This window comes from Ursus americanus, chromosome 15, assembly GCF_024610735.1.
Source record: "Ursus americanus isolate L20-20 chromosome 15, mUrsAme1.1.p, whole genome shotgun sequence".
Lineage (NCBI taxonomy): Eukaryota > Metazoa > Chordata > Mammalia > Carnivora > Ursidae > Ursus > Ursus americanus.
In genome coordinates, this window is record NC_142141.1 from 15894154 (window position 1) to 15911063 (window position 16910).

The 16910-nt window shown below is 40.3% G+C and overlaps 1 protein-coding gene and 1 long non-coding RNA gene across 2 annotated transcripts in view; one reads left to right on the top strand and one right to left on the bottom strand.

The window, feature by feature from the left end:
• Window positions 1-16910, top strand: part of ATP10B (ATPase phospholipid transporting 10B (putative)) — a 112384-nt gene that overhangs the window by 84301 nt on the left and 11173 nt on the right. The window contains exons 18-20 of the mRNA XM_045792041.2: window positions 5019-5219; window positions 6695-6775; window positions 13849-13953. Coding sequence (XP_045647997.2) covers window positions 5019-5219; window positions 6695-6775; window positions 13849-13953 — 387 coding nt within the window. The remainder of the gene's footprint in view (window positions 1-5018; window positions 5220-6694; window positions 6776-13848; window positions 13954-16910) is intronic.
• LOC123788559 (uncharacterized) lies at window positions 200-5026 on the bottom strand. The gene is made up of 3 exons (XR_006778540.2): window positions 4791-5026; window positions 3618-3730; window positions 200-630 (listed from the first exon to the last, which is right to left on the bottom strand). It is a non-coding gene; the product is annotated as an uncharacterized LOC123788559 (long non-coding RNA).

Sequence of the window (16910 nt, forward strand, 5' to 3'; positions counted from 1 at the left end):
TAGGCACTGTCACAGTTGCCCTCACTCAAGAGTGAGCATTTTTGTGCAAAGTTCAATGTATATGTAAATAAACAGCATGACAAAAAATAATGTAAATTCGATAAACCCCGGATGGTAATATTCAGCAAGTCTATGCAAACAAGTCACTCTATTTAACTTGAAACTCACTCTGAGCATGAAAGAGTGTTTACTTAGAATTCAAAAATGCCCATTTAATTTTTCTTCTTGCCTCCAAAGGAGCCGTTCTTTTGAATAAGCACAACTTTTCTGCATTAAATTTGTGAAATAGAAAAGGAACCGTTTCCAGCTAACCATGCATTCAAAGCTTAAACGGTATTTATTTCCAGCCCGATGCCATGCTCAAAATTGTGATACTGATGCCGCATTAGCTCCCCATTGCAATTAGAGGGTGGAGAACTAGGACTTCCACATCCAAAACCAATTTCAGAGGGGATTAAAACCTTGCCTGCTCTGAAATTTCAACAATGAATTAATTACTGCATTGTAGCTTCTTGGGAGGAAAACGCAGGCCCCCCCCTCAGTGATGCCGTCACCAGGTTCCAGGCACATCCTTGGAAATGCAAAGATTCCAGCCAGGGGAAGTGGAAGCAAGCGAGGTCCTAACAGGGCCTGCGGAGGAAGGAAACACTTCAGTGTTAAACTCCAGGGTATTGTTGGGACAATAGAACAACGCTTGATTTCATTTATTCAAATCATTATTGAACATCTGTGTCCTTGCCTCCTGAAGCTGACAGTCTAAATCGGAGCTCAGTGAGCTTGTTCTGCAAAGGGCCAGGTAAGAAGTACTTTGAACTTTGTGGGCCACATAGCCCATCGTACCTCCTCAACTCTCCTGAGGCAACATGAAAGCAACTATAGACAACATGCAAATCATGTTTGGCTGTGTCCCAGCAAAACCTTAGTTATGGCCGCATTTGGCCTATAGGAAGTAGTTTGTCATCTCCTGATCTCCATAAATCTTGCTTCTCAAAATGTGGTTCCTAAACCAGCAGCATTAGCAACACCTAGATGCGAGTTAGAAGTGCAGAGCCTCAGACTACATCCGGGGACTACTACCTCAGAAGGGCGCTTTTAGTAAGAGCCCCAGGTAATTTGTATGAACCTTAAGGATTAAGAAGTACTATGGGAAAAGAAGATTAAAATTTTACGAATATTTCTTAGGCACATTTCCCTCGAAGAAGGTCAGGGTGCTATGGACATATCACCAGGAGATTCTTGACCTAATCAGTTAGAAAGAAAGTAACATTTAAGCTAGGACCCAAAAGAAGAGAATTATGAATTTGCCGGTTTCCCTGCCAAGAAGGAGAGTCTTGACAACCTGAGTCTTTATAGAAAACACTTTAGGCCATTTATTTATAATTTTATATACTGTATCTAATTCTAAAAAGAGATGAAAATGACATAGTAAAAACAGAGGCAATAGAGAAGTTAGAAGGGAAATTTTTGAGTATGGAGCAGAACCACAAAGGAAAGAGGTCAGTTGCACCCGGAACCCGAGATAAGATGCTAAATGTCTGGTTAAAACAAGCAAACCAGTTTTCCAGGAAGAACGCTCTTTTTGCTCTAAATTCAGAGATCAATTTGTCAAGCAAACCTTTAGAAGAAGGTCAGACAAAAACCTTCAAGAAACTGTCTTCTGTGGCATTTTTGTAGGAAATGAAAATTAACCTCCATATGGTACCCTTTTTTCTAACAACGCTTGATAAAAGCAATATTAAATTATAATTCAGTAAGAATGGTTCTATGGAAAAATGAGCCAGAGATATCCAAGCAAGGTTTGTCTTGCTTTGACCAGGGATTAAAGCCCTTCAATACTGCCTGTGTGCGAAGTATAAGGCAAGGAGCTCAGTAAATGCTAGTTTTCTGACACCCAGGTCCCCAGAGTTCTCCATGCCACCCTTGATTGCTGTCGTGTCCTTGGTACTTAGCACAGCTAGTTACTGTTTGGCATAGCATCACTAGCATTAACATCCCCCATCATCGATAGGGAACCTACCACAAACCAGATGATGTCCTAAGAACTTTACGTATGTATGTATCTATGACAGCTAAGTGTAATACAGGGGTTAAGAGTACATGTGCTAGAACCAGACTGGGTTCAAATCCCAGCCCCACTCTGCTACTTAACAGCAAGGTGGCCTTGAGTAACTAACTTAAGCTCTGTGTCTTTTCACCTATAAAAGGGGGATACTACCTAACTCACAGGGTTATTATGTGCATAAATGAGTTAATATGTGTGAGGTACAGAGTAAATGCTTCATCAGCCCTGTGGGGGGTAGGGACGGTTATTATCTATCTATAGATGTGGTAGCTGAAAGTCAGAGGGTTGCCCAGATCACACAGCTAAGTACATCACAGAATCAGGATTGGACCTAGTTCTACTATACTCCAAACTCCTTAGACTGAATGTCCTCATCACCATGGCATTCAGTGCCTCCCAGATGTCCAAGCACCCTGTTTTCCAGGGGTTGCCAAATTCTTTGTGTGTTTTCTGCTGTCCAAGCATCTCTAGCACCATGTCTCAACACAAACTGTTCAAGAAATATCATGTGATGATATCTTCAGACAGCCTCCAACACCAGCCACGGTCACTGCTCTCTTCCTCCTTTGGCTTAGACTATGGCTGGAGCTTGGGTGAAAACTGGGTCAAGCATCACAGAATCTACCAGATAAGCTTATACAACTTAAAAGCTGCAGTTTGGAGAGGAAAGATTGAGGCTTGGAGTCAGAAAGACCAGATCTACATTGCAAATATCAGAGGATGGCCTACAGCTGGTAAACTTGCTGCCTTGCTCCCTTGGCAACCATGGCAGAAACTACCAATCACGGCATTCTGTGTTCAGTACTTTCGCTACTTACAGCACTTCAGGATGGATCCACCTGGCCTCTCATGGTGTAGGATAAAGGGCTCTCGACATTAGTGCTAGAGAGTGAGCTGCAGTCTCAGATCTTGAATTTAAGAGCATCCACTTCCCACACCATGTTTATGAGAGTGAACTCTGGAGCCAGAACATCTGAGTTTGAACTCCAATTTAAATAGTTCTCCACTGCCAGCCCAATGACTTGACCTCTCTCTGAGGCTCAGTTTCCTCAGTTGTAAAATGGGAGTATTTAAGGACTGCCTCATGGGGCTTTTAGGTGGATCTAATGGGTCAGAACAGAGCAGGGCACATAGTATATGCTTTAGGTGTTTTTGTTGCTATTGTTATTGCTGGTGTTGCTCTCAGTGGCCTCGTCTGCAAGATGGTGTCACTTCCAGCTCTGGCATCCTAGGCTTCTACAACTTCAAGTCACAGTTCCAGCCCCAAGTGACCAAGGGTATTTGGTGTAGTCACTTAGCCCATCTGAGCTGCTCAAGGTACCTATGTGTAAGGGAGATAAGAGTTACTGTCTTTCCCATCTAGCTGGGGAGGGAGAAGCAAGGCAAGGTTCTCAAAGGGAAAAAAAAAGAGAGGACAAAGCCTCCTACAGCTGCTGAATGCTAGTATGAAGGGGACTTCAGTACTTCAAGTTCTTCTTAAACCCACCATGACAAGTGCACAAGTGGTTGTTGATCTCAAGACTCAAAGTCCGCCCACAGTCTATTTCAAACCTACCTGCAGAACAGTAAACAGATTGAGCCCTCTCCTTCTGACAGAAAGATGCAAGGTCCAGGATATCTCAGGGCACCAGGATCTCTTTCAGAGCCAGGAAACTTTCCACTTGTGACCTGAACAGAAAAGACAAAGGATGGAGTTCCTCGGCTAGAAGACTCTCAGTCACATTGTTATTGCATAATCCAATAGGAGATTGAAATTTTTGGGGGTGGTCAAAGAGAAAGAGCTTTGAAAACTCAGATGCTGGTTGTGTGACTTTCTAACTCTGAACTTGGACAAGAGGTAATTGAGTATGTTAAAACCTCAGATTCCTTGTCTGTGGAATAGGGCTAATAACAATATTATCAAGATATAACATTAATATAATATGTACCATTTTTATTAGCAATAATCTTTCAAGATTGTTGGGACAAATTAGGTCTATTGCATATCTAATGTACTATATACTAAAATGGTATGATGTATATCACACACCTGGCACAAATAGAAACCAGTAATAATCATTGGTGTTACTAATATTAACATGTCCATATTATTACAATTCTAGAGACTCTCTTCAAAATAATACTGGCCCAGCAGTTAGTTAGGACATAAACATTCTAGTTTGTACACAAACCTGCTGAATGATTTCTTACAATACCTTTCACCCTTCCGTGCCTCAGGTACAAAGGGCTGAGAAGTTCTAGTCCTGACTCTGGGCAGCATCTTAAGTGACCACCTTGGTCAAGTCACCAAACCATATCACAGTGTGGTAGACCATACTAGTGATCCAGCCCATCTCAGAGTGGGGTGGTTTTGAGTGGGAAACAGCTTTAGAAAGCATAAAGAAACAGGGAAAAGATTTCTTACTCACCCTTCTGAGTTACATGACCATTAGGAAAATATTTTGAGAACAGCCTCATGAAATTCTCTTCCTGCTCCTGGTCCAGTCTATCATCCCTTTCCCAGGGGCACCCCTTTCTTTTTCCACACTACTAATCATAACGACTACCTTTTGGTATCCTGTGCCATGGTCTAGGTACTACTGCTCCTGTCTGAAAGATGGCAAGACGATGTTCAGAAAAGTTAAGCAATTTGCTCCAGGTCACTCAGCTAGTAAGTGACAGATCTGGAAATTCCAAATCAGCCTTTTCTGCCTCCACAACCTGTGCTCTTAATGCATAGTATACTTACCTTAGCAAGTTGGTGCGATTCCCTTCAGGTCCAAAAGAACATATTAACAGGAGCAGCAGCAGCTGGTGCTCTAAGGATTATTTATCTCTGATTCTTACACAACTCTGCACGTCACAAAGGAGAAAACAGAAGCTCCAAGTCAGCGTAGGCTTGCCAGAGGTTCCTAAGCAGCAGCTGGTGGCCACTGCCCATGGTCCTTACTCACAAGGCCACGTTCTCTGCCTGCAGTGCTACGTCAACCTGCTCTTCTGGTACCAGTTTTTCTGTGGTTTCTCTGGTTCCACTATGATCGATTATTGGCAGATGATATTCTTCAATCTCTTCTTCACCTCCTTGCCTCCTCTCGTTTTCGGAATCCTCGATAAAGACATCTCTGCAGAAACACTCCTGGCATTGCCTGAGCTGTACAAGAGTGGCCAGAACTCTGAGGTAAGATGGGGAGGCCTCAGCTCCTCCCTCCAGGTGTCAGAGAAAGAACACTGACCTGCAGTCAGGGGACTTGCACTCTGGTCACCACTCTGCCTTTTACCTCCCATGTGACCCGTAGCTCCACTCCCCATTCCTAGCCTGTTTCTCATTTGCTGTTGAGGGTGATGGACCAGACCAGTGGGTATTTTTCTTTTTAGTTATTTCTTAATTATATCACATGTTAACATGGGGCTGCCCTAGTTACGTGGGGAGGAAACATGCAGAAAGATCTCATTGCCCTCAGCTGGACCCTTTCTCCAGGCCTTTAACAGAACCCCCAAGGGTTGGTTGGGGAACCCCTGGGATTGAAAGCTAGTTTGCTCATCATTGGGTGAGGTATTCACCAATGAAGTCTTCTACCTCATGTTAGGGAAGACAAAGTTTAGAATTCAAGATTATACACAGTCTGGAATTTGCTGGTAGCCCATAGACTAAAGAAGGCCATCCTGATGGTTTCCTAGAAGGCAGAGAGTTGTCACACTGACACCTTGAATGGTTTGGAGAAGTCAGACTGCAGGCACTCCAGATGGTCGGACTAACACAGACACAGCCCAGAGACTGGATGGTAGAGACAGACAGGGAACCTGACTGCCTTCAAGGAAGAGTTCTGGGAAAAGAGACATTGACATGAATGAGAATAACTCTGTGCCTGGGAGAAAGGAAAGCCAAGCCAGATGTGGTGTTTGAGAGCTAGTAATATTTTGTGGACAGCCAACAAAGGACCAAGCCCAGCCCTAACCCAAAAACGGAAAGAGAGCAACAGAGCAACCCTAGCACATCAGGCAAGAGAGACGTGGTGATGGCACATGTACACCCATAGCTCTTCTGATTTTTCCCTTCCCATTGATGTGCTATATGTGTAATGTATTCCTTGAGTAACAGTAAGAGAAGTTAATGTAGCAAAAACAAACTGAAAAGTTTCACTTTTCTAGGGAAGGCAGGAAGGCTGAACCACAAAATGAGAACACTGGTGTCTGAAGCCATTGATCCCTGTCTCTTGGGAATCTGTGATCCTGGGCTGTGATGGAGAGCTCCCTTTCAGATGTTATGTAGAAACCTTAGAATCTCTAAACTTACCAAGTGTGTATTAGCACTAGCAATGTGCTAACGAATGGTAGTTATTAATAACTGAGCACTTACTGTGTACTAAAGCACAATTACATTTAGATTTCTCAAAACCGAAGAAGACAGTTGGTGTTGTTTTTATCCTTTTTGTGGAAGAACCAGTTACCAAAGCAATTTAGTGACTTTTACAAGATCATACAGTTATCACCCAGAGCTGGGACTTGAACTAAGGTCTGTGCTCTTAATTTTTCCATTCTGTTGCCTCTAAGAACACTGTAAATACCATATTGTCTATCCACGTAGCACAAGAAAGTTGCTTATAAAGAATGGAGGCTTGCTTTGATGATGGTTGATGTGTTCTTTCCTGGCAGTGCTACAACCCAATGACTTTCTGGATTTCCATAGTGGATGCATTCTACCAGAGCCTTGTCTGTTTCTTCATTCCTTACCTGGTAAGTTGTATAATCCTATTCTAACCATACAAATCACAGAGTGGAATTGGTCTTGAAATCCTAAACTAGTAGGGTCTTTCTGGACATTGCAGCACAGAGACTCGAAATAGGTAAGCGGAGTCTGATTTTTCAAATACTCTGAGTTGGATGTAGTCTGCCTTTACCAAAACATTTCAATTTCTGCCAGCTTTTGAAAAACTGGACGCTATCATTACACTGGGTAATTTTTCCCACATGGCAAAAATCCAGAATTGACTCACAGCCCTGTTTAGATAGGGTGCATGTTCTCCAATTTGCCATAGTCCCTACCACTCCCTTTTGTCTTATACATAGCCCTTTTCACTCATTTACCATTTTTTACTTGAACACTGAAGGTATTTGAATTTACAACCCTTGATTTATATTTAGATTTGCGATTCCAAGGTCAAGGCAGCATGCACTCAGGCAATAAGTTCTAATAATAAGGGATACTACATTATCTGAAATAAAAGCAAGAGATACCAGCCCCATCTCAATTTGGTTCCCTGTTTAAAGAGTAGGAGTTTAGATAGTCAAGTATAGCTGTATTTCTCCTGGATAGGGAACCAGAATGTGGGGCAAGTGCTAAACCATGGCAGCTACCCAGCCTCACATCCTTTTGCAGTTAGCAACAAGATAGGTCAAGGAGGCAGTCCTTTTGTGCTTCATTTGAATTTCCTATTTTACAACACCTTCCTTCTCCAGGACTCTGCTTGCTCATATTTTGCCCCTACTGTGTTCTCAACAAACCTACCATCAAGGCCCATATGAACTTTTCACCCTTAAGTTCTCATCTTTGCCTGGTCTGCCTTTCCTCTCTTTTCAAGAGATTAACTCCTCTTATTATGGTCTCAGCTGATGATCTTCTCTTCTGTACCCCCAAGGTATTTTGTATACCTTGTACCATTTTCTCATTTATCCCCTTAATTTTACCACATTTTCCCTGCCTAGTAGACTATAAACTCCTTGAGTTGGACACAGACATATCTTCAGCAGTTGTCATCGTGCCTGCTGGTTGCCCAATAAATTTTTTGTTCATTCATTCCACAATGTTCTCAAATACCCATCATGGCTTCTGCCACAATTGTGTTTCCAAAGACTTTAGCCCTAAAAGATGGTGGAGGAGTAGGGGACCCTATTTCAACCGGTCCCCTGAATTTAGCTGGATATCTACCAAACCATTCTTAACACCCAAGAAATCAGCCTAGGATATAAAAATATATATCTGGATCTCTACAAACAGAGTATCTCCAACAGTCTCGAGGTAGGAAGCATGGAGCCATGATTCTGTGAGCAGACATCAGAAGATGAACAGAAGGGGGAGGGAGCTGCCATAAGCTGGTGCTGGGAAGGTGATATAACACTGGATCACAAAAGTGTCCCATGCTGGGGACCAGGCACAGACTCGCAGACTGGTAGCAGCGGAGAAAGGACTTTAGTCCAGCCCCCAACAGGATCCAGGAGCTGTGGGTGCACATGTGAATCATTGGTGGCTCATGGTTTTAGAAGCACGAAGGGCGCCGGCCCTGGGATCCACCTCTGGGAGTTTTGCTGTGGGGCACACAAAGGGGAGGTTGGGGTTTTTAGCAGCCCAGACAAATGGAGACTGTGTGTCCCAGAGAGCTCAGTGGAGAGCAGACTACACTTTCTCTGTTCTGAGACAGAGGTTTGGATGGGGTCACTTCTGCTCTCAGAAGAGATGCAGAAAGCTGCCAGAGAACACTGAGCCCACCCCAGCAGGGCAATTCTGCCCAAGCAGGGTTGCCTAAGTAACAGCATGGCAGGTCCCTCCCCCAGAAGACAGGCTGCAAGAACAAGATGATGACAACCCTAAGGTCCCTATAAAACAGGTGCATCTTGCTTGGGTCACGGTTAATACTTTGGCCTCTGTACATTCCCTCAACCACCCCCAACAGAGGAGGAAACCCCAGCAAAGAAAAGATTCAGATTGTGACCTCTGCCACAGACCTAATGGATATGGATATAAGCAAGATGTCAGAAATAGACTGCAGCGTAACAATTATGAAGTCAATATCTAGACTTGAGAAAAATATTAGCAACAATATGGAATCTCTAAGGGCATAAATGAGATCTAATCAGGCCGAACTTAAAAATGCTATGAGTGAAATGCAGTCTAAACTGGATACTCTGCCAGGGTAAACAAGGCAGAAGAATGAATTAGTGAGCTAGAAGATAAGATGATAGAAAAGAAGGAAACCAAAGAGGCCTGGGAAAAACAGATTAAAGCCCAAGAGATCAGACTGAGAAAATTAATGATGCCATGAAATGTTCCAATGTCAGAATTATTGGGATCCCTGAGGGGGTGGAGAGAGAGGTTTAGAAGATATACTTGAGCAAATCGTAGCTGAGAACTTCCTTAATCTGGGGAAGAAAACAAGTGTTCCTCCGAAAATCAATGAGAACACACTGATGCCCCAACATACAGTAGTACAATTTGCAAATCTTACATCCAAGGAAACCATCCAGAAAGCATCTAGGGGGAAGAGATTTCTTACATACAAAGGGAGGAAGGTCAGAATAACATCAGACCTGTCCACAGAAACCTGGCAAGCCAGAAAGGGCTGGCAAGACATATTCAGGGTACTAAATGAGAAGAACATGCAGCCAAGGATACTGTATCCAGCAAGGCTGTCATTCAGAATAGATGGAGAGACAAGGAGCTTCCAAGACTGGTAGAAACTGAAAGAATATGTGACCACCAAGCCAGCTCTGCAAGAAATATTAAGTGGGTTCTATAAAAGAAGAAAGACCCCAAGAGTAATATAGACCAGAAATTTACAGAGACAATCTATAGAAACAAGGACTTCATAGGCAACATGATGCCAATAAAATCATATCTTTCAATACTAGCTCTCAACGTGAATGGCCTAAATGTTCCCATGAAATGGCATAGGGTTGCAGATTGGATAAAAATACATGACTACAAGAGACCCATTTTGAACCTAAAGATAGATACATCCAGACTGAAAGTGAGGGGGATGGAGAACCATTTCTCAAGCCAATGGACCTCAAAAGAAAGCTGGGATAGCAATTCTCATAGCAGAAAAAGTAGATTGTAAGCTAAAGTCTGCAATAAGAGATACAGAAGGACACTATATCATTCTTAAAGAGTTTATCCAACAAGAAGATATAACAATTGTAAATATCTAGGCCCTCAACATGGGAGCAGCCAACTACATAAGCCAACCGTCAAGAAACATATTGATAATAATACTTTACTAGAAGACCTCAACACTCCACTCGCAGCAATAGAAAGATCATCTAAGAAGAACATCAACAAAGAAACAAGAACTTTGAATGACACACTGGAGCAGATGGACCTCATAGATATATACACAGAACATTCCACCCTAAAACAACAGAATACTTATTCTTCTTGAACTCACAGGGAACTTTCTCTAGAATAGACCACATACTGGGTCTCAACTGATACCAAAAGACAGATTATTCCCTGTATATTTTCAGACCACATGTTCTAAAACTGGAACTCAATCACAAGAAAACCTTTGAAAGGAATTCAAACACTTGGAAGCTAAGGACCATCCCACTTAAGAATGTTTGGGTCAACCAGGAAATTAAAGAAGAACTGAAACAATTCATGGAAACCAATGAGAATTAAAACACATCAGTCCAAAACCTATGGGATATTGCAAAGGTGGTCCTAAGGGGGGGAATACATAGCCATCCAAGCCTCACAAAAAAAAAAAAAAAAAAAAAAAAAAAAAAAAAAAAAACAGAAAAATCTCAAATACACAAGCCAACCTTACACCTTAAGGAACTGGAGAAAGAACAACAACAAATAAAACCTAAACCAAGCAGGAGAAGAGAAATAATAAAGATTAGAGCAGAGCTCAATGAATTAGAAACCAGAAATAGAGAAGATCAACAAAACTAGAAGGCAGTTCTTTGAAGAATTAATAAGATCAATAAACCACTGGCCAGACTTATCCAAAAGAAAAGAGAAAGGACCCAAATTAATAAAATTATGAATGAAAGGGGCTGGATCATGACTAACACCAAGGAAATAGAAACAATCATTAGAAACTATTATCAACAACTATATGCCAATAAATTAAGCAACCTGGAAGAAATGGATGCCTTCCTAGAAACCTATAAACTATCAAGACTGAAAAAAGAAGAGATTGGCATCCTAAATAGGCCAATATCCAGTAATGAGATTGAAGCAGTGATCAAAAACCTCCCAAAAAACAAGAGTCCAGGGCCTGATGGATTCCCGGGAGAATTCTACCAAGCATTTAAAGAAAAATTAATACCTATTCTCCTGAAACTGTTTCAGAAAATAGAAACCGAAGGAAACATTCCAAACTCATTGTATGAGGCCAGCATTACCTTGATTCCAAAACCAGGCAAACACCCCATCAAAAAGGAGAATTTCAGACTGATATCCCTGACGAATATGCATGACAAAAATCTCAACAATTTCCTAATAGGATCCAACAGTACATTAAAAGGGTTATCCATCATGATCAGGTGGGATTCATCCCTGGGATGCAAGGGTGGTTCAACATTCATAAATCAATCTGTGTGATAGAACGCATTAATAAAAGAAGAGACAAGAACCATATGATCCTCTCAATTGATGCAGAAAAAGCATTTGACAAAATACAGCATCCTTTCCTGATTAAAACTCTTCAGAGTGTAGGGATCGAGGGAACATTCCTCAATTTCATAAAAACCATCTATGAAAAGCCCACAGTGAATATCATTCTCAATGGGGAAAAGCTGAGAGCCTTTCCCCTAAAATCAGGAACATGACAAGTATGCCCACTGTCACCACTGTTGTTCAACATAGTACTAGAAGTCCTAGCATCAATAGAGAACAAAAAAATAAAAGGTATTCAAATTGGCAAAGAAAATTCAAACTCTCTCTCTTCACAGATGACATGATACCTTATGTGGAAAACCCAAAGGACTCCACCCCCAAATCACTAGACTCATGCACAGATCAATGCACAGAAATCAGTTGCATTTCTATACACTAACAATGAGACTGAAGAAGGAGAAATTAGGGAATCGCTTCCATTTACAATAGCACCAAAAACCATAAGATACCTTGGAATAAACCTAACCAAAGAGGTAAATGATCTATACTCTAGAACCTACAGAACACTGATGAAAAACATTGAAGAAGACATAAAAAGATGGAAAAACATTCCATGCTCATGGATTGGAAGAATAAACATAGTTAAAACGTCTGTTACCCAGAGCAATCTATACTTTCAAAGCCATCCTGATCAAAATACCAATGCCATTTTTCAAAGTGCTGGAACAAACAATCCTAAAATTTGTGAGGAACCAGAAAAGACACCAAATCACCAAGGAAATGTTGAAAAAGAAAAACAAAGCTAGGGGCATCCTGTTGCCTGATTTCAAGCTATATTACAAAGCTGTGATCATCAAGACAGCATGGTACTGGCACAAAAACAGACACATAGATCAATGGAACAGAATAGAGAACCCAGATATGGACCCTCAATTCTATGGTCAACTAATCTTTGACAAATCAGGAAAAAATATCCAATGGAAAAAAGACAGTCTCTTCAATAAATGGTGCTGGGAAAATTGGACAGCTATATACAGAAGAATGAAACTTGACCATTCTCTCACACCATATACAAAAATAAGCTCTAATTGGATTAAAGACCTCGATGTGAGACAGGAATCCATTAAAATCCTAGAGAACATAGGCAGTAACCTCTTCGACATCAGCCACAGCAACCTCTTCCATGACACATCTCCAAAGGCAAGGGAAACAAAAACAAAAGTGAACTTTTGGGACTTCATCAAGATAAAAAGCTTCTGCACAGCAAAGGAAACAGTCGACAAAACAAAGAGGCAACCCACGGAATGGGAGAAGATATTTGCAAATGACATTACAGATAAAGGGCTGGTATCCAAGATCTATAAAGAACTTCTCAAACTCAACACCCAAAAAACAAATAAGTCAAAAAATGGGCAGAAGACATGAACAGACGTTTCTCCAAAGAAGACATATGAATGGCGAAAAGACACTTGAAAAAATGTTCAACATCATTAGCCATCAGGGAAATTCAAATCAAAAACACATTGAGATACCACCTTACACCAGTTACAATGGCAAAAATTAACAAGGCAGGAAACAACAAATGTTGGAGAGGATATAGAGAAAGGGGAACCCTCTTACACTGTTGGTAGGAATGCAAGTTGCTACAGCCACTTTGGAAAACAGTATGGAGGTTCCTCAAAACATTAACAATAGAGCTACCCTACCACCCAGCATTTGCACTACTGGGTATTTACCCCAAAGATACAGATGTAATGAAAAGAAGGGGCATGTGCACCCCAGTGTTCATAGCAGCAATGTCCACAATAACCAAACTGTGGAAGGACCGGAGATGCCCTTCAACAGACAAATGGATGAAGAAGATGTGGTTCATATATACAATGGAATATTACTCGGCCATCAGAAAAGATGAGTACCCACCATTTGCATTGACGTGGATGGAACTGAGCATCCATGGATTATTGCTACGTTAAATAAGTCAAGCAGAAAAAGACAAATAGATTTCACTCATATATGGAACATGAGGAATAGCACAGAAGACCATAGGGAAAGGGAGGGAAAACTGAAAGGGCAGAAGTCAGAGGGGAAGACGAACCATGAGAGACTATGGACTCCGGGAAACAAACCGAGGGTTTCAGAGGGGAGGTGAGTGGGGAGATGTGTTAGCCTGGTGATGGGTATTAAGGAGGGCACATTTTGCAATGAGAACTGGGTGTTATACGCAAACAATGAATCATGGAACACTACATTAAAACCTAATGAAGTACTGTATGATTGATAGATAGATAAATAGATAGACAGACAGACAGACATAAAATTTAGCCCTGTTAACTCACTTCTTATCTTGTCTGTTCCTTGGGTCAGTTCCCCATGGATGGCAGCTGCATATCTTCTCATTCCTTCCCCTCCCATGACACTTACCTTGAATCCCAGGGCACATCTAACAGTGCCTGTTTTTCCTCCTCTGCAGACCTACAAGGATTCTGATATTGACGTTTTTACATTTGGGACACCCATCAATACCATCTCCCTCACCACAATCCTCTTGCACCAGGCAATGGAAATGAAGACCTGGGTAAGCACCTCAGAACACCTTTGACCTAAAAAAATTTGACTTGTTTTACTCTGTATCGTTGATCCACTCAATAAATAACTACTGAACTCCTACCTATGCCCCACTTGTACAGGGATGAGACCGGTATAAAAGATAAAATCCCTAGCTTCAACTTGCTTATCATCTATCCAGGATTATAAAACTAAGACCTATAAAACCATGAGATGATTTGTTGCAAAAATAGGTATTTTGGGTTTAAAAATTTTGAGGTGTTTCAGAGATGAGGAAAACAGTAGCCTGACCGCAGTTGAGACTGTGTTAGGGAGGTATATGCTCTCCATTTAATTTCAGGATAAAAGATTAGAAGGCTACCTTCATGTGAGCACATCTCAAGCATGTCCAAATATCACATTTCAGTATCTAAAAAGGCAATGCCAGCTTTATTAAATTCTTGTAGTCGGTGATAACTATAAAACGAATAGGTTAAAATCATATACCAGGTACTTATTTATATGATCTTTAATGTATTATCTTATTTAACCTACCAGAGCACTTTGTGGGTTTGGTGGGGGGGGGTAGTGTTAGTGCTCTAGGCCAATTTTACTTCAATAAGTTTAAGGTATACAGGATAATCACTTGACGTACACATATTGCAAAGTAATGGATGTTAACTAAATTAGATCAGTCTGTGACATGAAAGCTAGTAAGAGCCACCCAAGGAAACTGCCAGATCACACACACCCTCTGTTCCAGTTCACGCCAAAGACAAATAGAACAAAGTGATAAAATCAAAAAGGTATAACCAAGCTTAAGTACAGGATAAATTTCTTCGAGAAGCACCAACACAAGAGGCTGAAAAACAATGAGGCAGGGGAGAGGGAGGTACTGGAGAGGGAGGTACTCAAACTGAAGGCTTTCTGGAATCCAGGACAAGAAACTGACTGGCAGTGGGGATTCTGGTTCCTATGGGATAAGGAAGATTGGAGCCCTGTTTACTGCTAGGTTCAAGGTCTCAGCTAGAGTTGCCCACTCAAGAAAGCAAGCTGAAGAAAATTTGACAATGACATGCTATTTGGAATTCCGTTTTATCAGAAGCCATGAGGAAGATAGGTGAGAGTCAAAGACACAATTTTAATACTGGGAACTGAGCCAAGCTAAGGAAACATTTACAACTCTTCAAAATGAACAATTTTGTCACTGAAATTAAAAATGCAATTTGTGGGATCCACTCTAGATTGGACTCTGGCAAAGAGTAAACTACCAAATTGGAAGAGATTATTGGGAACTCATCTGGAATGCCACACAAATATGATAAAGTAATTCAAAGAAATAATGGCTAGAATAAATGGCTCCAGCATCCACATAATAGGGGTCATAGAAGAAAAAAAAATGGTAGAGAAGCAGTATCTGAAGAGATAATCATTGAGAAAGAAAATTAATCAAAATAAATCTGAACATATCACCTGGATATATCATAGTGAAACTGTATAGTGTACAAGACAATCTTAAAGTCTACCAGAGGCTATGGACAACTTGCTTGAAAAGGAATAGCAGTTAAACTGACAAACAATGGAAGCTAGAAAACAATGCAGTAATTATCTTCAAAGACCTAAGAGGAAATAACAAACAGACACATCACTTAAAACCAGGGCAAAACAAATGACATTTTCAGATAAACAGACATTGTAAGGTTTGCTACTCCCAGACCCTCAGCAAAAGAAGAAACATAACTTCTGCAAGAACATAAGAAACAACGTCATGGTAAGAAAGGATTGTTCAATAGGCATTTTATGCTAAAGCCTTCATCATTAATAAGAGGAGAATAGAAATATGCATTTAACTGTCAATTTTTCCATAAAAGTCCATATTTATTTAGTGTGTCTCAGAACTTAAGGTTTAACATAAAGGAATGGAAAGAAATAAGAGGAATATAGGAAACTATCAATTCTGCAGGATGTAGCAAAGATAAAAAGATAAGAGCAAAGAAAAATGGCACAAAAAAAACCCCACAAAATAAGATGTTCAGAATAAATCCAAATATATCAGTATTCATAACAAATGTTAATTTTTACTTTTAATAGGTGAATTAAATCCATTATCAGATTGGATTTTTTTTTTTTGTCCAGCAAATACAAGGACAAATAGACAAATTCACAATTGTAGTATGAGATTTATATCAGTTCTATCAGAAACAGATCAAATAGGATACAGAACCCTGGAATAAATTATCACATTTGACCTAATGTAGTTAGATTTAATATATAAAATCCTATTCCAAATAGTGAACATGCATCTTTTCAAAAACACACAGGCCATATATCAAAAGTTAAAAGGAAAAGACCAAATTCTAAATTCTTACAGGAATTTGAAAGAATCATAATCATCTTTTCTGACAATGCATTTAAATTAAAAACAAGCAATATAAAGATAATCAAACCTAACATGCTTGGAAGTTTCAAAATGTACTTCTAAATAACTCATGAGGTCAAGAGTAAATCACAATGGAAATTATTGTTGAATGACTATAAAAATAACATATGCAAACTTGTGGGATGAAGCTAATACTTTTATTAAAAAACAAAAAGATTAAAAACAAGAATTCAATTCAAGGAACTTAAAAAATTAGCATGTAAATCTAAAGAGAAAAATCAAGGAAACAATAGAAAGGATAAAACCAAAACTGAGTTTCTCAAAACCCTAATAAAAACTCATCTCTGTTACTCAGCCATAAAGAAAGAATGAAATCTTGCAACAACAAGGATAGTATCTAGAGAGTATATGCTAAGTGAAGTCAGAGAAGGACAAATACCACTCTTATGTGGAATTTAAGAATCAAAACAAACAAAAAGACAGGCAAACCAAGAAACAGACTCTTAACTCTATAGAACAAACTGATGGTTACCAGAAGGGAAGTGGGTGGCGAATGGGTTTAAATAGGTGATGGGGATTAAAGAGTGCACTTATGGATTAAGGAGTTA